General features: G+C 47.9%; 1 protein-coding gene across 1 annotated transcript in view; it reads right to left on the reverse strand.

Moving 5' to 3' along the window:
• TG (thyroglobulin) overlaps positions 1-23,067 on the reverse strand; it is a 244,302-nt gene that overhangs the window by 159,049 nt on the left and 62,186 nt on the right. The window contains exons 23-27 of the mRNA XM_044244917.1: positions 21,547-21,663; positions 20,785-20,900; positions 17,313-17,421; positions 12,178-12,369; positions 7,993-8,163 (exon numbers count right to left, since the gene is read on the reverse strand). Coding sequence (XP_044100852.1) covers positions 7,993-8,163; positions 12,178-12,369; positions 17,313-17,421; positions 20,785-20,900; positions 21,547-21,663 — 705 coding nt within the window. The remainder of the gene's footprint in view (positions 1-7,992; positions 8,164-12,177; positions 12,370-17,312; positions 17,422-20,784; positions 20,901-21,546; positions 21,664-23,067) is intronic.

Genomic DNA, 23,067 nt, shown 5'->3' on the forward strand with positions numbered 1-23,067 from the left:
TTAATCACATCATGTTAGTATCATTAAGAACCATGTATTATTATAGTCAATGATTATTAACTCTTTGCCATTTGCCCAACACTATGATGAGCACATTCCAGATACTGCCTCATTTAAACCTCATAAGTAGGCATTTTTGTCCCTGATTTCCAGGTGCAGATCGAAATCCAGAGGCCAATGTCAGAGTTCAAATCCCACCTGCTTGGCTCCACACCCCCTGCTCTTAATCACCAGACTAAAGAGAGGATAACATATTTTAGAACTCTGTCCATCCAAAATAGCAAACACCTATAAAGGCTCTTGTGTTTAGAGGGGTATTTAAGGAGGTTTAAAGAGGTTTAATTAAACAGTGAATGATTTGGAAAACTCAGCCATTCAAGTCATGAGCCCTTCCATACCAAGAATGGTGCGACGCGCTCTATGTCGGGACGTGCTCTATGTGTTGAGAGGTGAGCCAAAAATATTGAGCTGCACTTCCATTTGGTTTTGTTTCTAAAATGGGAATAAGCAGCAATTCTAGAACATCTCACACTGCCCAATATTGGGATTACATATTTCCTTAAAAGACCCACTCATAATTCTCTCCTCGTCCTCTTCAGAGGGTGGATGCCTCTTATAAAAATCTGGGGAAATTAAAACCTATGATGTCTGGGAAATCTAGACTTGGATCTTTGAAACTTTGAAACTCATTCCACACAACAGAGGAGCCCACAGTACACTCTTCCAACATGAGCGTGGAGCAGTCTGCTGTGCTTCAGCTACCCTTCCTGGTCACATTTGTCCATGACAAAGGGCAGGCAAGAGGACTTGGGACCTGACCCCAAGGGAAATTAGAGAATTTGTTTCTTAAAACTTTTTACACCCAAATCTATATGGTATACTGACTCTTCAAAAGGTGGGGGGAGATATATATATATATATATATATATATATATATATATATACACACACACACATACATTCACACATACATACACACACACATACATACATACATATATGTATGTATACATACATATATGTGTGTATATATATATATATATATATATATATCGAGAGAGAGAGAGATTTATCCTTTTGGTAACATAGATGTACATAAAATACATAAATAAGGTAAAATATTCCAAATAGTGTAGCTCATCCATGCATTAGGATTCTTATTTATTCTATAAAATAAGAAACAACAACATCTTAATTCTTATTCTTATTATTCTTATTCTTATTATCTTATTCTTATCAATCTTAAGTGCATTATTGCTCTCAAATCTAAGACTGAAACTGAGGAACCCTTTACAAAGTAATTTACCATGGGATACACCTGAGCATTTAGATCATGAACCCTCAGTAATATTAGTCCACATTCCCATCATTGCTCCTTCTCAAGAGCACTAATACCTCAAGCATTTCTTTACCACTCAGCAGTCCCCATTTCTGACTTGGATGAGTGGGGTGAACCTCTCACGTTGCCCAGAACATCTTGATGTGGTATGGTAGATGTGTCCTGCTTTTCATGAAGTGGCAAGGACAATTATAGGAGCCCTCCATCACCCAGAGAAGAACAGGTATTCCACACAGGTGGACAGGTCTCACGCTGTATTTTGGGACCAGAATGCACTGAACTGTGGTGAGAATGGGACTTCTTTCCTACTTTTTGTCCATATCAAGGCAGTAGAACCCCATGCATTCTAGCCAGGAAAATATGGTGAGTCTTAACCCCATCCTTGGTTTTGGCTCATTTCAACACCATTCAAACTAGTGGAATTCAGTTACATCCAGGACACAAAAAGCTGAGCACTTGGTAGATCCAGAAAGCCACCTGACATCTACAGACTGACATGTAGATGCGTGTAAATCACCACAAAGTGAAAACACCCTTGGTATTTTGACTACTGAACTGATTGCCAGGTCTCCACAGGCAGGCACAGAGGCCACAGGGTGAAGGGCATGGCATCACCCTCTCTCTTGTCTTCCCCATCCCCCACCCCATTTCTATAACCACACTCACCTCCTACTTTCCAATTCAGTCAAGGGTACCCACTCCTTCCTGGTCACTCTCTCAGACCCATCCTCCTTCCCTGCATCAAACTCCACATCCACCCAGGCTGTTTCCCAAACTGGTCTCGAATCCTCCCCCATAGCAGGACCCTCCCTCTTGGCTCAAGCCTCATCACGGACTTTCACTGGTCCCCTTGACTCTCTCCCACTACCCACCCCCAGTCATATAGCTCCAAGGTATCCTTCCCCAAAGGCAATCCTACCTCCAGTCTTGCTATAGCTACCGTACGTTCCAGAATCACTTCCCTGGGACCTGGTTCTTGGCAGTGTGAGCAGCCACGTGCCATCCCCAAGGGGCCTGTCTTCCTAGTTCCACCTAATGCATGCTTCCAGCCTTCTGTATCACTGCCCTCGAGAACCCTCACCCCCTTCCACCTGGTTAACCTCTACTCATTCTTTAAGAATCAGGTTAATGCTACATCCTTCTAGAAGGCCCCCACAAACCCTCTGGCTGGGTTATATGCCCTTCCTCTAGATTTGCAGAACACTCAACAAACATCTCTATCTTTAATTCTACACTTTACTGTAACTGTCCACTGAATGTATTAGAACTTTCGGACATCAGGAACAGGGACTTAGTGTTCTTTGTATCACACACATCTGGAATGCCTGCTGCAGAACTGGTGTTCAGCACATTAATGACTGCAAGGAGGAATGAATGAGGAAAACAGAGAAGTCAATGATATTCAGAGCCCACCAAGCAAACACTGAGCACCATCTTCCTAAGCACAGGAAGGTTGCCCATTAAATTAGCTTTCCTAATGCAGACGTCCAATGCTTCCCTCCATTCCCCAAAACTTCCCCGACTCAATATTGTTGGTTGTGAGAAGGCACATGGAACAGAAGCAAACATAACTCCACCTCTTCCCTGCTAAGCAAGATTTTAAGGTAAAACAGTTTTGACTATCCAGACATTTGTTCCATTCTTTCCATGACAGCTGAGTTAGAATATCCCTGTGACACAAACAGGTCTCCATGCTCTGACTCATCACCTCTCTCTCCACAATCAAGGCAACACAAACACATACACATTTAGAAGTTTTGGGGTTTGGCACGGAACCTGATTCCTGGAGGTTGGTAAGCACTTAATTTACCTCAGGACACTTCTGCCAAGTTCATGTGCTGTGTCTGGGAAGTTAATTTGAATCTACAGCCTGGCAGTGGGCAACATCCCAAACTAGAAAGCCTGGGTTTCAGAGTCTACCTTCTATTCCTTGCCCTTCCTAAATTAACTGCATTCCTGAATCCTTGTCTCAGGCTCTGCTTAGTGCAAAGCACATGACTGCTATTGTAAAAAACTATAATAGAATCATCCTATTTGTATGTGCACACCAGAGGTCTTCTCTGAATTCACGTGGAGACAGTGAGCATCCCAGAGGCATTGTATGTTTCTCCACCTACCTCCCAACACCCCGAGACAGTGGCAAGCACTGATACAAAACAGACTCCTATGAAGAGGACACCAGCCATCAGCAGAGCCTCAGCACTGCCCAAAGCATGAAGCCTTTGGGATTCAGAATAAACCCAGGAGTGTTCTGCCAAGGCTTGTTTTTCCTGTCAAATGATAAGTCCCTGTGGGTAGTAAGGGACATTTAATCTGCCTAGTTTTCATTCATTTGCACTTCAAGACATTGTGAGAAAGAAGACAAAAGCAGTTCCAGAGCTTTCTAAGTCTTTCCCCTTAGAAATGGGAAGATGGATCCAGCCAGTCCCAAACAGTTGAAATATCCAGAGATGCCCACGGGCAATTTGGAAGACACAGACTCAGAATGGATTCTTCTCTTGAGAGTAATGTTTAAACAAATCTGACAACAGGGAAGAGAAATCTCACAACCAGGAAAAGCACTGGGCCTTCTTATGGGATAAAACGGCTCCCAGGGGATTTGCAGGGTTGTTTGTGGGTTTGTTTGTCATGAACTGATATTTGGTTGCGTAAACAAACAAGGAAAAATGAACTAAAAGGGAATTCTGAGTTCTCTGGACTTTTGTCAGTCCTCTGAGATGGACAAGCAGCACCACTGCATGTCAGTAATCTTCCTGTCACCCCAACTAACCTTCATGCTCCTTCCAACACGGAGGCCACTCCTCCCTGTGTGTGCCCCAGTTCTTGGCCTGGCACCTACGCTCAGCAAGCTCTCAGGTCGAGTGACAGACAAGTGAGCCCAACAACTCCCTCTTCTGTGGCTATTCATGCCCACACAGGTCACCTCTGCCACCCACCCCTGACCCTCCTGCTTTCCCGACAAACGCCTTTTGTCCCCTTCTCCCCAACAGTCCTTGAACATCCTGGAAGGAGAACATGTGGATTCCTGACATTAACAACCCGATGTCTGGAGCAGAGCAACCCCAAAGGGACGCCCACTACTGGACTCCTTAATTTGCTGGGACAACACAAATTATACAAGCACGTGGCACCATGGGGTGGGGCGGGGGAGAGCGTCCACGGACGGCCCTGTTCCCCAAAGCCTGAGGTTTAGGTTCCAGCCACGGCACTTCATGCAAAGGCAGTTTCTGTAAGTATGACCCATCCCAGCTCAGAACTGCACTCTCCTGGGTGATGAAACCAGTGGCCTCACTCAAGCATCAAAAGGATCAGTGAGTCGATGGGGTGAAAGAGCTTTGTAAAATGCAACACGGATACTGAGGTGCTTCCTGTTTTAATTTAGTGGATTCTGTTGGGTTGCCAATTCCTACTAATGGCAATCGATTCACGTGCACTTTGTACGTAAATGCTAATTTAACCAGACCACCTGTTGGACCAGACTCTCAGAGGGCTGGTGAGCTCATCGATGAGAGCAGATGTCCAGACCGGAAGTCCTACAGGGTGCCTCTGTGAGGTGTGCCATCAGGGCAGCGAGGACTTGAGGTTCAGAAACTGTGCCTTAAACTACAGCCCATAGAGCATGTTAGCCCTTCATTCTTTAATATGCAAAGAAGTGTGCCCCCATTTTACAGATGCAGACCCTGAGCTCAGAGAGGTGAAGTGCTTTGAGCAGGGCCACAGAGCTGGAGGAGAAATGCAGAAATCATCGCCAGGATTTTTGATGCAGGCCGTTGCCCCATAATCTCTACTATCTATGGAGCGCCCCCTTTGCTCCGGGCACCACTCCCAAAGCTTCACCACACATTCCTCCTTCAATCCTTCCAACCTCCCAAGAATCCAAAGTCATGATTATCTTCATTTTATAACGGGGAAGGCCAAGGCCCAGAAAGGCCATATAAGGAGTAAGCATTCACACTGGGATTTGAATTCTGGGGTCTGATTCTAAAGTCTGTGTTTTAATGAACATCTAACCAATGGCTAAATGGGAAGGCAGAGGCCGTAACAGAGAGAGTTGATCGTTATGGTCCTTACATCCTTCCCATGCGTTTTCCATCCATTCAGTGGCCCCTGCCACTGTCTGGCTCCATGGAATCCTCACTCCTCTTTCCCTCTATCAATATGTATTGTCAGAAAAGGAGGTCTATTAGCTATTCACATTTTAGTAAGAATTTAAACCATGTTTCTTTTCTTTTCCCAGGGACTCACTATACTTGAAGAGTAACCTATTACTGCGGCAGAGAACATATGTGCCCTATTTTTCTCAGTTGGGGAGGGACTCCTCATCCATTTGTATATGAGGTGACCCCCAATTTGGAACATCATGGATATAAATTCAAGGTGCCTGAAATCCCCACCAAAGAGTACCCTTCTTAAAGCTTTGTCCACACCCCAAAATATACACATATATACAGGGCATAGGAAAAAAAACCCAAAACCTCAAAAGTCATTTGATAATCATTCCTTCTCAGGGAGGCCAGACAAGGACACATTCTTTATTTTTGGGCACACACCAAGCACATGCTCCATGTGAAGCAATTCGCTCTGGATTTATTGCCCATGAATATATCATACGTCTTTCTGCAAACGCTTGTTTTCACCCTGGTCTACCTCTCAGAATAATAGATACCATATGCTTGCTATCTACCACATAAATAAGCGACTTGATTTTATTAACCCCCCCCCAAAAAAAGTTAAGTCTCATGGAATTCCACTTAATTAGGCAATATATTTTTTTTTAGGCTTTGGTAAATATTCATTCCACAGATATTCTATATTCTCTATGTCGGGTTTCATGCTGGATGGTGGGAAACCAGAAATTAATTAGACATGGGTCCACTTCATAAAAACAACCAAAGACTATGATAAAGTTTAAAAAAATGATGATAATAATATTATCTAACATTAATCCTATGTGACACCCTATTATCTGTAAGCGCCTACAGAGAGGAGTGGGTAGGAACGTCAGCTTGGGAGCTGTATTGCCTGGTTTCAGGTCCCAGTCCTTCTCCTTGGAAGCGCTGGGTCCTTAATAAGACTTTTCAGTGTGCCTCAGTTTCTTCAGCTGTAGAGTGGGGAGAATGGAAAGCAGAGCCTGTCTCCAAGCACCGGGTTGGGGCACGAGTGAGCGGTGACCAGAGCCTGAGAGGAGGGCCGGCTCATGGCAAGCATGAGGGGACACGTGTCTAAGATAATCGCCACTCTCTCCTCCCACCTCAGCACAGCCCTGGGAGATGGTCCTCTCGCTACCCCATTCTGTAGACAAGCAATGAGGCCTGACCTGCTCCAGGTCGCACAACTGGTGTCCAAAACTGGGATTCGACAGCACGGGCACACGCCCAGCTGGCAAGCGCGAAGAGTAGACAGGCTGAGGCACCCTCTCAGGGCCCTGCCCGCCACGCTGCCCGACGCACAGCCTATCGGAGCCATTCACAGAACACAGAACACAGCAGCTCTGTGGTGGGGGAAACGCTGAACTCGGCAGGGTAGTCAGGGAGGCCCGTGGAGGAGGAGATGCTGCGCTCTCTGCCATTAGAACCCCAGGAGCTGCCTTACACTGAGAAGTAGGTCTTACAGACTTCTCCTGGAGGCAGGAAATTGTGGCTGCCCACTTTTGAAGGACGAACATCTAGAGACAGGAAGCCTCCAAGGGCTCTTTGACCACCCCCCCCTTCAGTCTCCTTCCCTGCCCTATCTGGCTGACACCTGCACTGCCTTCACCCCTCCCAACGCAGAGGGTAGGTTGGAATCATGTGCCGGCAAATAAGCCAGAGAGGAGACAAGATGGAACCAGGCTTCGGCCGGCCTCACAGAGGAACCTGGGGTCAGTGAGCCCCTGGGCCTGGTTCTCACCATACTCTGACTTTTCGGGTTGGAAGGAAACTTCCAGGTCACCTAGTCAGGGCTTCTCAAACTTCCCAAACTCAGCAGACATGGCATTCTCCAGAAAGCTGGTTAGAATAGATTCCTGGGGCTACCCTGAGAGTCTGGAGTAGGACCCGAGCATCCATATTTCTAATGAGCTTCTGGGGAGGGCGAGCTCCCTGGCCCCGACCACAGAGTTTGCTGGTGTGGTCAGTCCTCAGCTTAGGGTTCTTCTCTGATGGACGCCAGCTGAGGCGACAGGGCCGGGGGAGGCAGAGGGGTGATCCGACTGGCCACCGTGGGATCTCAGGCGCTAATGCCCAGCCCTGTAAAATGAGGGGGTGGGCAAGTGATTTCAGGGTAACGTCTAGATCTCATGCTTATAAGTTTGTGGAAAATGTTGGAAGATCTTCTGAAAGAAAGGAGAGCTGAGCAAGCTGAATAGCTATTTCTGTCAACGGATGCGGGTGGCAGGGCACACAGCCCCGTACACCCCTATAATTAGGGGCAATGTGCTGTACCATCTGCAGCAGTGTGGCTGCCCAGCTGCGCCGGCCTCCCTCCAGCCAACCTACAGCCTTGGGAGAGCTGCTGAGATGCTCTGTTCAGGTTTTAAGCGGTGTCTCTGTGCAATTTCTTTTCAGAAATATTACTTTCTCAGGGTACAAAGAGGGCTCCTCGGAGAGGAATGGCAGAACTTGCTGGTGAAATACAAAGCATACATTTTGAAAGAAGTGAGGCAGAAGACAGACACTTACTCTGGAACTCCAGGCCTCCCAGATGCAACGTCCCCTGGCGCCCCCCCTGGTCATATGTCACACCAGGACACGTGGCATTAGCCTGGGCTTCAGCGGGATCCCTCCAGTCCTTGACATTGCAAAGTAGGACATCAGGGGAGCTCAGCAACCCACAGATGATGGGACCTGCAGAGTGAGGAGAGAGAGGAGAGGCTGATGTGATGAAGAACAAGGAGGGCCCTTTTAGGGACTCAGGTCTGTGCCCGGAGAGGCTTGGAGGATGGGGACGGGCAACGATGCCTTGGGAGGACACACGGACCGACACTGGAGCTCAGGAGGCTGGTTTTCAGTCAGGCTCCTCTTCTCTGACTGTCCTGTACTTGTCACGGTAGCAAATTCCAAAAGGGAGGCCCACCCCCATGCCTGTGCTGCTGAATGAAGCCTTCCCCCTCCAGTAGAGCCCTTCTTCACGGGTCAGCAGCAGTGACGTCTTCAATACCACTGGGAGTCTTAGTGCTAGAGACCTCTGTCTTCATTCTCTGCCCTCTACCCCACCGAGTGATCTTTTTGAGACTTTAAGCAAATAAATAGCAGCTTCAGTCTCTCTTCCTTCTCTCAACCTCTCTCTCTACAACACCCTCCCCCACACACACACGCGCACACACACACATACATATGCACACATGCACACACACATGCACACATGGCAACTTTGAAGGGACTCAGAAAGGAGTACACAGATTCTAAATAAAGAACTAAGAAAAACCAGGAGCTCTGTACCAATGACACAAGCTCCCTATGAGGAAGTGAGTTCCTTGTCTCTGGGTGCATTAAGCAGAGGCCCTCTGCCCTCCATGCCTGGGACGTGCAGAGAGAATTCTATAACCAGGGGAGGCACTAACTATTCTGTTTAATTTTTTATATGATCAATTTTTTGTAAAGCCTGATTTTTTAAAAAAAGATTTATTTATTTGAGATAGAGAGAGGATGCACACCCAGAGAGGAGGGGCTGAGGGGGAGGGAGAGAATCTCCTGCAGACTCCCACTCAGCACAGAGCTTGTTGTGGGGTTCGATCTCAGGACCCTGAAATCATGACCTGAGCCAAAACCAGGAGTTGGTCGCTTAACCGACTGAACCAAACAGGCACTCCTACATATGCTAATTTTGAATACATATCCTAATTTTTAAAATGTTTCCCTGAAGTTACAACTTCCTTTAGTACCAGGAAGATTTACCCCGTACTAAGTACGTGCAACATCAGTTTTAGTGAGATAAAGCAGGTCACTCAAAGATTTCAGATGTCTGTGCTTTGCTGTCACTATGCTAGTAAACACTTTAAATGTTAATCCCCTTAATTCTTATTGACATTATTATTTCTGTTTTACTGGTGAGGAAACCGAGTCTCATATAAGTTAATTGCCCAAATTTACTGAGATCTAGAAATTAAATAATCTCTATGTCATTTCAGTAAATAGTCCCATTATAGCTAGCGTGGTCGTTCAGTATCTCCTGAAAAAAATAGGAAATCTGCCACCTCATAACCCCATTCCCTTCCTTAGCCTAATTTAGGCCCAGATCCGGATAGAGTTTCAACTTCATCTCTCACCAGAATTTCCCCAAAGTCGATGACTCAGATGTCTAGTTTATGAATCTGATATTTTGTCCTTCTCCCTCCATTGGCCACCTTTAACCCACAGGTGATAAGAAACCAACAGCAGCATCTCTGTGTAAACAATCCCCTTACAGGTCCTCTGACTGCTGGTTCTCAAACCCGGGGCTCCGACTGGTTCTAACAGCAACACAGGGAGAGCTCTGACGACGCTCGTTCCTCAGCAGCAACCAGACTTTCTGACTTAGTAGGTTGTAGGGGTGAGTGGGGGTGACATTTGGGAATCAGGATTTGTCAACAGCATCCCAGATGATTCTGCTGCACACTCGGATTCTAGACTCCCTGACCTGCTCAGACCATTCGTTTCATAGATGAGGAAACAGAGGCACAGAAAAGGAGAAAGGTTTTTCCAGCTGAGAACTGGAGGAATGGCCAGAAGGCAGCGAGGGTCTCAGGGGGGGCCTCCAGACTGAGCCTCCTCTCAGCACCCCAGGTAGCAGGGGTGCCGAAAAGCCCACTGAGAGCCCAGAGGAAGTCTGAGCCCTGTGGCTGCCCTCTCCCAAGCCAGGAAACAGAGTCATGGAATTAAACAAGAGTTGGGTGTATTTTTTTCCTTCTGCTCTCAGACCTTGGAAGAGAAATCCACGTAGCTTTGTTCTTTCGTGCTAAAGTGTCAACGAGAACTCCGTGTGTCTGAGAGACGAGGGCCAGCTAGAGATTCAAAATAATTCGGATCCGTCCTGCCGGCTTCCGTTACATTCCTGGGAAGTGTGGGGGCACACGAGTCCCTCAGAACCCACTGAAATGTAGGTACGGAAGTCTCGTGAATTGTCTTTAATAATCAGTGGAAGCAAAGCCACTTAGGAGTTGAAGGTTGGAGGAGGCAGAAGCGGGGAGGGGAAGGGGGAATCTACCAGAAGGTTAAATGACTTTCCAGATGACAGTAAAAGGACGGAGTGGGAGTCTGTTCCCCGTCATCGACAGATCCGGCCAAAGCTTTATAATTCAAAGCTCCAGATCTGCCCATCAGACAAGCCTGGGGAAAACATCTGCCTGGTGTTTTATGTGCATCTCTAAGAGGGCTTAACCTGTGGCATGGTGAGGTGGTCATTCAGCTCCACATAATTCACGGGTCACAGGTGCCACTTGGAGGGAAAAGCAAGCGAGGTGCGAGCCAGAAATGTCATGGAAAAAAAGGATTTTGTGGGCTTACTGTTCCATGGAACAAACTAATTCTTCCATATACGATTCTAAGGAAAACAACCTTCCAAGTTGAAAAACCATATGGTTTGGTGAGTAATAAGAGCATTTGGAGGAATTACCGCGTCTTCAGAGAAGAGGGCGGGAGGCATTGCAGATTTTAACCGCAGCGTTTCACATACATACCTGTGTTTATATCGGTGTGCGTGTGTACATGTGTGCATGTATAATATCTATCTCTCTGTATGTATACTTCTGCTTATCTAAATACTACCATGAATGCACATCATATAATCACAGAGCATTAAATCTAAAAGGGATTTTAGAATTCAATTCAGTCCAGTCCAGACTGCTGCCCTACCCCTCCAACAACATGCTCTCATCCAGTCCCACAGACAGCTGTGGGCTAAACTCAGCATTTTCGATAAACACCATGCTTGAGCTCCCAGCAGCATTCAAGCCTGTGGACAACCTCCCTTCATCTTCTCACTCTCTCTACCACGGTTTCCATGAGGCACACCCTCCTGGGGCTCCTCCCAGAGGTCTGGGCTCTAACTCCCCATCTTCTTTGAGGATCCTCCCCGTTATGTAGGTGTTCACTCCGGATCGGCCCCTCCCCCCTACCTTCTCACCATGTACCCTCTTCCTAGGAAATCCCATCCAGACCCACAGCTCTGATACCACCTCAGTGCTGGGAACTCATGCGTCTCTATCTCCCACCTGGACTCCCCCTCTGAGCTCCGGACCTTTGTACCCAAAAGCTTAGTCCACATCTTGTGAATGTCTTAAGGGCTCTGTGAACTTGGCACATTACAAATGGGCTCATGCCCTCATGTCCCCCTTTCCCATCATCAAACCCCAAATCTGGTATCCTCCATTATTCGCCACACAAACAAGCCATCCAACCAGGCGAACAATCTGGATCGCCAAGAATGGTCTTTGACACCTTCCCTTTCTTTAGTCCTCCGATTTTGCCTGCTGAGGATACCTTGAACCTGACCCTTTTCCTCCACCTCCACCGCTATCATCCCAGCCCGTGCTACCCACCTTTCAGCTGGACTGTGGGGGTAGCTCCTAACTGAGCCCCATCTCTGTTCCAACTCCCCATCTACTACCTTCTGCACACTCAAGCCAAAGCTTCAAAATTCACATCTGAGCATGGCATTCCTTCACTTAAACCTTCACTTAAGCCTTCACTTAAAGCTTCCCGGTTGTTGTTAGAAGGAACTCCCACCTGCAGGACTGCATAAGCTAAAGCATCACCTGGTGCCTGCACCTCCCCACGCCATCCCCACATTGCATATCCCAGCTTCGGCACCCCTGCTTGCTCCTTTGTCAGGCCGCGGTCCTGGGACTGGAAGGCTCCGGTCCTCACGGTCACATTGATTACCTCCTCGAATCTGAGCAAGGATGAAGCCGTCACAGCAGGAATCACGGTCGCACGCCAGAAGACAGAAGAGATGAGCCCCCGTCAGATCGGCTCCTGAGCCTGGGAACACCACGGGCCCGTACATTCCAGAGAGCGTGTTTTGGAAACCTGTTTGCTCGAAGCTCTTCTGACTCGTTGTGGTGAACTCTTGGCCTGGGAAAAAAGGCAGAAAAAAATTTTTAAAAAATCTGAAAACCCTTCAGAGTTGACTTCAGTTTACTGGTCATTTGACAGTGGACCCTCTGGTTGGGCTAGGGACAGTAGTGCGAAGTCCAAGATGAGACACTCTGCACCACGGAGCTTCTGGATTGCCCACGTGTGGAGAACAGAGAGCTCCAGCAGACCTGGACAGACACCCACCACACCCCGGAAGGACTAACGAGGGTCTGCGGAGAGGTGACATTTATTATTATTTTTATTATTGCGCACAAACATTTATTGAGCTCTAACTGTCTACATAGACATAGTGACACGTGCCTTGCCTACATGACCTCATTTTGTTTTCCCTGCCCTGTGAGTTAGGTTCAGCCCGCTCTGCTACAGCTTGTGTTTCTGTGGTTCAAGCCACATCGGTTCATCTATGGTTTCCCCAGCACGTCACTGCCTTTTGCCATCAAACAACAGGTGAACGCAGTACACACAAGCACAGCGGAGGGTGACAAGCTGCAAGAAATGCAGAACCGTACACCATGCCCATCGGCCCACATTCTTCCCCTGGCCCCAGACTGGCCACCTTCTCTGTCCTCAAAGAGACGGTTGCAATTTTCCCCTCCCTAACTCAGCCAACAACCCCCCCCCAACTCCCTCCCACATCAAGCTCTGTGACTCTTCTACGAGTTACTGCAGCTTTTCTTTGTGATGGATTCAGTATGTCTTTTTAAAAAATTCTGCTAGCATTTTAAACAGGATTGTGATTGCTGTTGTCAGTCCTCTGGTTAAAAATGGTGAGGTTTGGGTTTCGCCTGTCCCTAACTCTAGTTTTCCCAGAAGCCCTGTTATTTTTAGAGCATCGTTTTGCAAGGAGATATTTCCAGGGATAGATATATATATGTATATGAAATGTCTATCCTATTATTAGGTCCGATTCCCATGTGGGGGAAGAGAGTGAGCGGTCGAGCCTAGGCTGACACAGCTGGTGGGAGGCAGGGCAAGGTGGAGTTTGCGCTCTCCACCGCCCCGACCTCCCCTGAATCCAGCTGTTCACCAGGGCTTAACCGATTCTTGCACCTGGAGGTCGTGGAGAGGCTCACAGTGTGGGTCCCAAGAGGACAGGCTTCAGAATGAGACAGACTGGAGTAGAAGTCCCTACAGCGTCTCAGGGCCTCAACGTCTCCATCCTTTCAATGGGGATGATAGTATGTAATCATCATGGAGGTTGAGTAGGTGAAAAGCTGAACCACACATAAAAAGGCTGAGCAAAGCGCCCGGTGCTGAGCTGACACTCCGCAGATACTGCGCAGGCCTCCAGAAAGCCCCGCCTCCTCCCAGCACTGGTTCCCTCCGCCCCTTCCGCCTGACCGCCCCATCATGCACCGAGCCTGCCATGCCCCAGCCCATGCTTCACCACATTTTGCCCAGCATGGAGGACCCCCTTCCCTGAGGTCCTTGGTGGTGGGATCCTCCTCTTCCTTCGGCCTCAGTTCCCAGTCCCCTCCTCTGAAGCACCTTCCCTGACCAACTTTCCACAATAACTGTTCATCTTTCTTTTCCCTTTAAATTGTGATAAAATGCATATCGCATAAGATTTACCATTGTAACTATCGTAAGCGGATATGTCCAAGGCCTTCAGTACGGTCACACTGCTGTGGGGCCATCGCTGCTGTCATCCGCCTCCACAACTTTTGCTTCATCCCAAAGTGAACCCCTGCACCCGTCCAACACGAACTGTCCATCCCCTCCCCCCACCCGCCCCTTGTAACCCCGGTTCTACTTCCCGTCTCCGTGAACCTGACTGTCCAGGAAGCCTACGTCAGTCTTTATCCCATGGTTCTGTTTCATTCTCATCAAAACACTTACAACCCTCTCAAATGAGCTTATGGCTGGGTCGATTCCTTTATCAGTCAGTGATTCTGTCTGTTCTACCTTGTTGGAGCAGCAAGAAACTTCCTCTTTGTAGACATCGTCTGTGAAACGAGCGGTTGGGCTAGACAATCGGGAAAGAACCTTCTAGTACTGTCTTCCTCTGCATCTGGAAAATCACATGGCCGCTGGTCCGTGTTCCAGACCACAGATTCTAAGTGGGCACAGACAGGACGGTCCTGGAAGAAGGATCAAGGTCCTGTCTTCTGGGTCACTTAAGGTCAGGTGTGTGAATGCATGTGCCCGCCTACCTCTACCATGTGCCCCGGACGTGGGAGGCTTTCAAAAACTGTGTCTATTCCTCCTCGCTGGGGACACTCGATCCCTGTCTTACAGCCTAGAAACTAAACAAGCGGCTCCTGAGCAGAGATGGGGCTAGGCAGTGGGGAGGTAGGAGTCTGAACCTCCCTTCTCTGCTATCTTGGGATGCAAAATGGCTGTGTCTGTGCATTTTCTGCTTGGGAAAAAAAAAAAAAAAAAAAAAAAAGGCAAAACAAAACAAAAAAAGCAAAAGCAAAAAAAAAAAAAAAAGAAAGAAAGAAAGAAAAAAACCCAAACCCCAGTTCTGCCCTGATTTAGTTTGGCAGCAAGGAAGCTTCTCAATTTCCGTTGCAATCCTCCCCAAAGTATAAACTTTCAGGAGACAAGGACACATAAGAACAAACACTTCGAAAGGAATAGAGTTGCCTTTTTAAAAAATGTGATAAAAGGCCAAGGATTGGTTTTAAAGAGTATTTTGGGGGGAGAGGGGTTACTTGTTTGATTTTGGTTTTCCTTTTTAGGAAAATAGAAACCCTCTGTGCCCTGTTAATATTTTTAAATGGATAAAAAATTATAATAATTGGAATAAACATGGGGCAGAAATTCTAGTCACCTGGCCACAGATGAGAGAAATCCCAGCCCGGCCGGACTCCTCTCTCCCAGGGGAGCCCTCCCCTCAGGCAGAATGGAGGACACAGGTGAAGGCAAGGCCAGAGACAGAAAGCTACAGACACTGGACTGGGCGGTGGGCTGCGGACCGCTCCAGAGACCCGCCGAGACTCGAGGCCTGGGCCGTGGCACCGTCTTCACGTTCTGCCAGCTCTTTGCTGTCGTCTGGAACTGCCGGGAGCCCGGCCCCCTGAGCTACAGACCTGGGAGGTGGCACGCCCGCCGCCCTCCCTGCCAGCCCCAGGCCCTCGGCCTGGCCCCAGGCTGCCTTCTGGTCCGCGGCCTTACCCCGGGTCATCAGAAACGTGTCCGCAAGAAGGCAAACCATCTTAGAAATCCCCTGCTCTTGCTGTTTACCCAATGCTGTGCAGTGTTCTAGAAGCACAGGTAACCTCACCCCAAACCTGCCAACCTCCCCAGCTCACTGGTGACTCTTATTTAACTAGTGAGGAAATGGACGCCCAGAGAACGTCAGGGATCTTGGCCACAGCCAGTGAGGGGCAGACGGGCTGAGCCCAGGCAGGCCGGTGCCAGCACCCTTACCCTGAGCCCAGGGAACGAGGGCCCAGAAACCAGACACCAGCAAAGGGTCCCAGCTTATGGGAGGCCTCCCCGAGGCCCAGGGTGTGCTGACCCCTCTCTTGGGCCTGATGGAGAGAAGGCAGGAGGCGAGCAGGACAGAGCAGACAAGGACAGCCTTCCCTGTCCCCGTTCTGTGAAGCTGTGCAGGGGAATTCAGACACACTTAGGTTCAAACCCACCTCCCCAATTTATTAGCAGTTTGACCTTGTAAAACTCTCCTAATCTCTCAGAGCCTCAGTTTCCTTATCTGTAAAACAGGGGCAATGAACCCTTTCTTGCCTTCCTCTGGGAATTTCTGTGAGGGTGGATGAAGGCTGTGTGGGGAAGCAGACTGTAAACCGGGGGCTATGATACACCTTTGTTACTCAAAGCGTGGCCCTCCGGCCAGCAGCTCTGGCTTCCCTGGGAGGTTATCTGAAAGACAGAGTCTGGCCCAACCCCAGTGTACTGACTCTGCATCTGTATTTTCTTTCTTTTTTTTTTTCCTTCTTCCTTTTTTCTTATTTATTTATTTATTGTGGTTTTTAAAATTTTTTTATTTAATTTTATTTTTTCAGTGTCCCAAGATTGTTTATGCAGCACACCCTGTGCTCCATGCAATCCATACCCTCCTTAATACCCACCACCAGGTTCACCCCTCCCCCCACCCCCTTCCACTCTAAAACCCTCAGTTTGTTTCTCAAGAGTCCACAGTTTCTCATGGTTTGTCTCCCCCTCTGATTTCCCCCAATTCACTTTTCCTTTCCTTCTCCTAATGTCCTCCATGTTATTCCTTATGCTCCACAAAATGTTGATCATCACTAGCCCTCAGGGAGATTCACATCAAAACCACATTGAGATATCACCTCACACCAGTTAGAAAGGCCAAAATCAACAAGACAGGAAACAACATGTGTTGGAGGGGATGTGGAGAAAGGGGAACCCTCTTCCACTGTTGGTGGGAATGCAAGTTGGTGCAGCCACTTTGTAAAACAGTGTGGAGATTCCTCAAGAAATTAAAAATAGAGCTTCCCTAGGACCCAGCATCTGCATGTTCACAAGCCGGCAGGAAACAGGCATGCGCAGTGCAGCGTGTTATGCAGTAGTCCCCGAGCAGGCTTGGTGAGGGGAGGAGCTTGGAGGTTCGGACCATTGTGAGAAGGTCTGGTAACTTCCAGGACCAGTGGAGACCAAAGGGTGGGGAGTGTGAAGCTTCATGAATGGGAAGGCCCAAGAGGGGCAGCCGCCAGGAGCTCAGAGCCCATCCCCCAGCTGGGGATGCTCCCCGCTCACAGGCAGCCCCCTCCGGGGGTTGCAGGGGACACACAGTCTGCCCTCAGCGAGGCTCTGAGCGCAGCCCCCACATCTGCTCTGCCACTTTGTTCCTCACCTGCAGAGAGAGCCTCCCCACCCCAGGGGCTGGGGACAGTATGGCCCCTTCTTCAAGGAGCCAGCGAGGAAGCAGCTCAGAACACCAACCAAGTAAAGCCACCAAGGCCCCCAGCCTTCCAGCTCGACCAACCTACCCTTTTTCAGATACACATCTGGGGACCCTTGAGCCCGGCTCCTCACCGTCACCCGACACTTAAGACTTCCAAAGCTGGTGGCCTTTGAATTCCCCAACGTGTCTTGATGCTGGAGACGGAAAGAGGCTGCATTATTACCCCGTGATGGTCAATTCAATTCCACAAACATTTATCCAACCCTAACCATGACAAGGCACTGGGACTACAAACATAAAAAACGAGAAGGTTCCAGCCCATTAGTTTCTCCCAGTCTTTCAAGAGCCCACAGACATGTACGTGGTAAATTCCAGCCCAGGGTGTTAGCTGCAGAGACACATGGAATTCCAGAGGGGGTCACTGTAGAAAAGGGAATGATTAATTCTACTGAGAAGGGAAAGCTAGAAAAGTTTCCCAGAAAACGTGAATCTCGGTGGGGTACTGAAGTAGGAGTAAGAGTTCGTCAGTTGGAAATAAAAGAAGGGGGATTTTAAGCAAAGGAAACGGCAGAAATGAAGTTAAAGAATTCTGTGGTGTTTTGCAGGCTAGATCCCATGGTTCTCAGAGAGGAAAGAGAGGCAGGAGCCAGCCCGCAGAAGTCCTTATAGGCGTAGCTTATATCCGGTGAGGATCAGAGGAAGGTTCCTAAGCTTGGAAATGAGGTCAGACTTCCAAAGGCCTTGCCTTCCTTGCTCATCTCCAATCTCTCTTTCTGACTCTTTCCAGCACTCCTGCTGTGTGGGGCGGCAGGATAAACCCGTTTTTATCAGCTTGTGTTTGGTTCCTAGAGTTCTACCTCCCCTCAGGGTTGCCTAACTGAGTTTCCCAGCTGTGGGAATCTTCCAAGGCCAGGAGCTAAAGCAAAGTATCTGAAGGAACAGCTCTTCTTCCTTTTTAGAAGATCTGAGCTCAGTGCAAGGATGATGGCCTGGGGAGGGGGGCGGGGCCTCTGAGACCCGGGGAGTCCTGTACTTCTGAGAAGGGCGTGGGTGGCGGGTCCCAGACTAGAGCCCCCTGTAGGGGTCAGACCTGGAGGGCGTGGGGCGACTGTCAGCTGGACCATACACCAGCAGCCTAGACCCACGGCACAAGGTTCCTGTCTTGGTAAGGGTCCCTTCCACACCCCAAACCTACCCCGGACACAAGGTGCTGGGGACCCCGAGGGCAGGACCTGGCACTAAGGTCTCAGTGCTGGGTGGTGTGGACTGTTCGCGTCACTCATGATCCACGACTGACTCCTTACCCTTGTGCCTTAGGTAGCACTGAGAGCCCCGGGTCCTAGAGGGGAGCCCTGTGACAGCTGAGACAGGATTTCCACCAGCCTGTCAGGCGACACTGACAGCAATGGTGACCACAATCATAACAGGCACTGAGCTCTTTCTCTGAGGCAGAAACTGTCCGGTAAGCTTTTCCAGGTATGACTTCACTCAGTCCTCACTAGAATTGGGAGATACAGGTGTCCTGCATCCTAAGTGATGATTCTGAGGAACCAAGGGACAAAGAGCAACAAGCTAGCAGTGGGCTGGGACCCAAACCCGGGGCAGCCTGCCTCCACAGTCACCTCCGGAACAGTCCCTGTGACAGACGGTCTCTCCTAGGCTGACAAGTTGGAGGGAGAGTTCATTCCTATTTTGCATTTTTTTTTTTTAATGAAGAAGTGTTTTTACTTCTTGTAGACTAAAATCCATACTTACTAAGCAAGCAGTGGTCAGGGCATCAGAGGCTCTGATGACCAATAATTCAATACTTTTGTTCAGGGAAATGCCAAGTACTTATACGCACTCAGTAAATATCAGCTGTTTTCATTATTAATAATCCTATAAGCTGGATCTGATCCTTAGGGAAATAGAGGAGAATTTCTTTAGGTCAGAGATTCCCAGGGATGTGATAGCTGCCCAGGAAGCAGAGTCACTGACTGGGACCTCAGACCCCTTAACCACAAAATACCTATGGGGAGTGTGGACAGAGGTGTCCCATTTACAGAATCACATTGACACACACCAGCCAAGGTGAGGGGACAGTACCTGGAAAGCCTGAATAAAAAATAAACCAACCCGTTCTGCGTTGTGCAACAGCCTTAATGCCCATGGGTCCTGCCTGAGAACCTGACCTCCCGCCCCACTCCCCGGCTCCATCTCCTCCTGGCAGATCGTAAGACAGGCCTCAGTCACCATAGCAAGGAAAAATAAAGCCACAGTCATCCTCCCCCAGATGCTTTAACCTTTAAACTCAAAGGAGCTAACATTGCCCCGACTACTGTGTGTCTGGTGTTAGCTTCTCAAATCTTCACCAGAAGCCTTTCATGTTACAGACAAGGAGTCTGAGGTTAGGAATCTGCACGTGGTCTAAAAGCCCCAAACTGACAGGCTTGGGATTCAGTCCAAGACCCCTGCCTGTCTCTTCTCTGGCTCCTGCAGCTACAGACCCTGGCCCGAGTCCTAAAATTCAGGGGTCCACCTTGCATGCCCTTTCTGGGATGTCACTTATGAACACACACTCACACCCCTGCACAGGTGCGTGTGCAAAGGGCACATGGCAAAACTGCTAACACATCTACATGTCCTTAACACTGTTACATAAAGGGGCACCTGGGTGGCTCCATCAATTGACTGTGTGACCCTGGATTTTTGTCTCAGGTCGTGACCTCAGAATTGTGAGTTTGAGCCTTGCACAGGCTCTGCGCTCAGCAGGGAATCTGCTGGAGATTCTCTCTCTCCCTCTCCCTTTGCCCCTCCTCCTGCTCAAGCTCTCTCTCTCTAAATAAAATCTTCTTTAAAATGTGAAATAAATTACGTACATCCGTAGAATGGGTTGGTATGCTGCCATTAAAAAGAACGAGATTCATTTTAAACAGAAAGTTAAACATTAGTGAGATAATCAAGGTAGAAAATAAAATTAAGAATAATATTATAAGATCTTACCATTTAAACAAACCAAAAAAAGAGAAAAAAAAAGGGAAGCTTATAGACATTTTCTGGAAGATTCCATGAAAAACTGGAAGAGTAAAAATGGAGATCTGCATGTGGTTAGGAGTTGGGAAGTTAGGACACTGCTTCCCTCTCTCTCCTCGTCTATCTTAATTCATGGTAACAGTGAAATTGCCAGCTTTGACCTCCAGACACAGTTACTTCATGTGGTTCAAACTAATATTTAACATTTTTCTTTTTAAACTATAATCATATTTTACTTGTACACTGGAAAGGAATGCTGGAGTCCGGCAGTCAGGGAGACATGGTATTTAGGGCTCTGACAAGGTCCCACCATCCCAGCGACCAGTCTGCCCAGTGAGATAAGCTGGTGGGTCCCAGAAGGGAGTGCTCAGCACTGACGTCCCCTCTGACCCAGGTCAGGAAGCCATTCTGCTCAGATGGACGCTCCCTCACACAGCCGCAGCCTGCGCCGCCACCGGCCCATGCGGTCTCCATGTCCCGCAGTCTGAGGTCCATTCAGTCAGAGCACATCGGACACACAACCCCCGCACAGCTGCCACGCTCACCTGGGCCGAAGTCGTGCAGGCGATGTTGTCACTTGTCCAAGCATAGAAATCACACGAGACCTCTGATCCCACCGTGGACACCGCGAGGAAGCTGCAGGTCTCGTCCAGAGCACAGTCTGTGGGCAGAACGGGCCAGTCGGCGCCTGTCGTTCTCAGGTGATGCTGAGGACAGATGGACACATGCCCCCACCCCCAACACACCCAAACACACACTCATCTGTAAGGGGGACACCAGTGACCATCCCAGACTGGAGAGTTATGATCTCATAACAGTCCTTGTAATCTACACACTCAATGAAGGAGAGTTGATGCTGTCCTCTCTGGCCTGGCTGCTGCTAGAGAGAGATAGTTCTACCACCCAGGACAAGTAGGACTACGAGGAATCCACATCCTTCATTTCTGCTCCCCTGTGTTTGGCACCGCATTGTTCCTGGTACACAGTAGGTGTATTATAAAATTTGAAGTGAAATTATGAGTTGGATATACATTTTGGGAATCCATTGTTTTTCCAAGTTTTTTTTTAATTAAATTAAATTAGCAAACACATAGTACATCATTAGTTTTTGATACAATGTCCAGTGATCCATTTGTTGCGTATCACATCCAGTGCTCATGACTTCACAGGCCCTCCTTAATGCCCATCACCCAGTGTTCCGATAAAGTGTAATTTCTCATCAGGGATTCAATGGTTCTTTTTGATTAGTCTTGCCAAGGTCAGCCGAGCTGAACTCTGTGTGCGCCCACCTCCTCACCACCCCTTACCTGTCAAGCACTGCAGCAAGGGGGACTCAGAGCCAGGAACTTTGGACCTGCCCACCGCAGTGACATTGGCACTGAGGATCACCTGAGATTCTGGAACCTTCTCAAATTTCCGCATCACTGAAAAAAAAAGCAGATTGATCAAATGTGACTCTAAAAAGCAGGGGGCTCTATAGCCAGAAAAATGGCCAGATCAAGAAACCCCTTTCCATTCACAGCTCTTGTTCACACAGATGTCCCCAGGAGAGGAACGTCTTTTGAAAATACTTCCAGCTGCTTCGTATCTGATGCGGAGAGCTATGTGTAATCATGTCTCCTTCTGCTCCCTCATTGTCAGGAGGTAAGGAGAAAATCCAATATGATATTAGTCCTTATTACTCATTTTTCTCATTGATATGGATTTTCTCTCTAAATTTATAGTTTCTGGTCCTGATCATTGAATGCTAATTATCTTATAATTATTTTATTAAAAATTGAAATTTTATTTCCATAAAACAATTTTTACTTCCTTCTGGAAAGCAGCAAGTTATCTTTTAAAAGACAAATAAGGCAGGCACAAGTGGGTTCACGTCCATCTGAAGACGTGTCCTGTGGCCCAGGCATCTTCATCACAGTCTTTGAGTGATATTTCAGTGTCTGCTTCTCTAGCTACCATCAACACGCCTGAGTTCTTCTCTGGTAGGAATGACAGAGACACATGCTCAGGGAACTAAACAGAGAAGAAGAAATAAATATAAGATCTCGAGACTTATAATAAGACCCAGAACTCATTCTTCACCAAGCGAAAAGTACAGTGGGCAACTCACAAGGAATGGCACTCGTTTTTGAAACAAACAAACAAACAAATGCCCAGCGGTGTCAATGGTTTGTGAATAACTATCAAAACCAAGCCCTAAACTAAAAAAACGTTCGTTTTTTTCCAGACGGAATTACAAGCACACGCAAAAGCACCATTGTCATACACTATTGCTCCGTGAAACAGACTTGTGGCTAGATTGTTTTTTATCACATCAATATAGTCAAGACCACCCAAAGCAAACTCTTTTCCACGTTTATAATTAGTGCAGAAAAAAAGTTTATTCCTTCTGACAAAAAGTTGGGAGACAGGATGCTATTACAAGAGAAATAGCATGTTTTACGCCTTCACAAATTCTGATATAGAAAAAAATTCAAATTCCACCAGGCATTCCTTCCATGTTAATCACTGAAGTTGTCAAGTTCATGGCTCAGCCCACACCCAATGATTCTGTTTTCATCTCTTCCTCTCTCTCCCTCTTATTTATTTAGATATTTATTTTTTAAATTTTCACGCCCCTTGCTCTCTTGTTTATAGAGCCTGCAGGTTCCAGTCCAGCAAACCCCAAGCTATATTCAGCCCTTTGTCCCTTAAGTTTAACAGGTAGAGACAGAGGCTCACAATCTTGTAGAAAACTAAACAAAATTAGGTCTTTCAGTTTCCGACAGAAGTTTTCCCAGAGGCTGAAAATGCGGTCAGTGTAGCACTTCAGGTAGACAATCTGCTGG

The sequence above is a fragment of the Neovison vison genome, chromosome 4 (assembly GCF_020171115.1).
Source record: "Neovison vison isolate M4711 chromosome 4, ASM_NN_V1, whole genome shotgun sequence".
Taxonomy (NCBI): Eukaryota; Metazoa; Chordata; class Mammalia; order Carnivora; family Mustelidae; genus Neogale; species Neogale vison.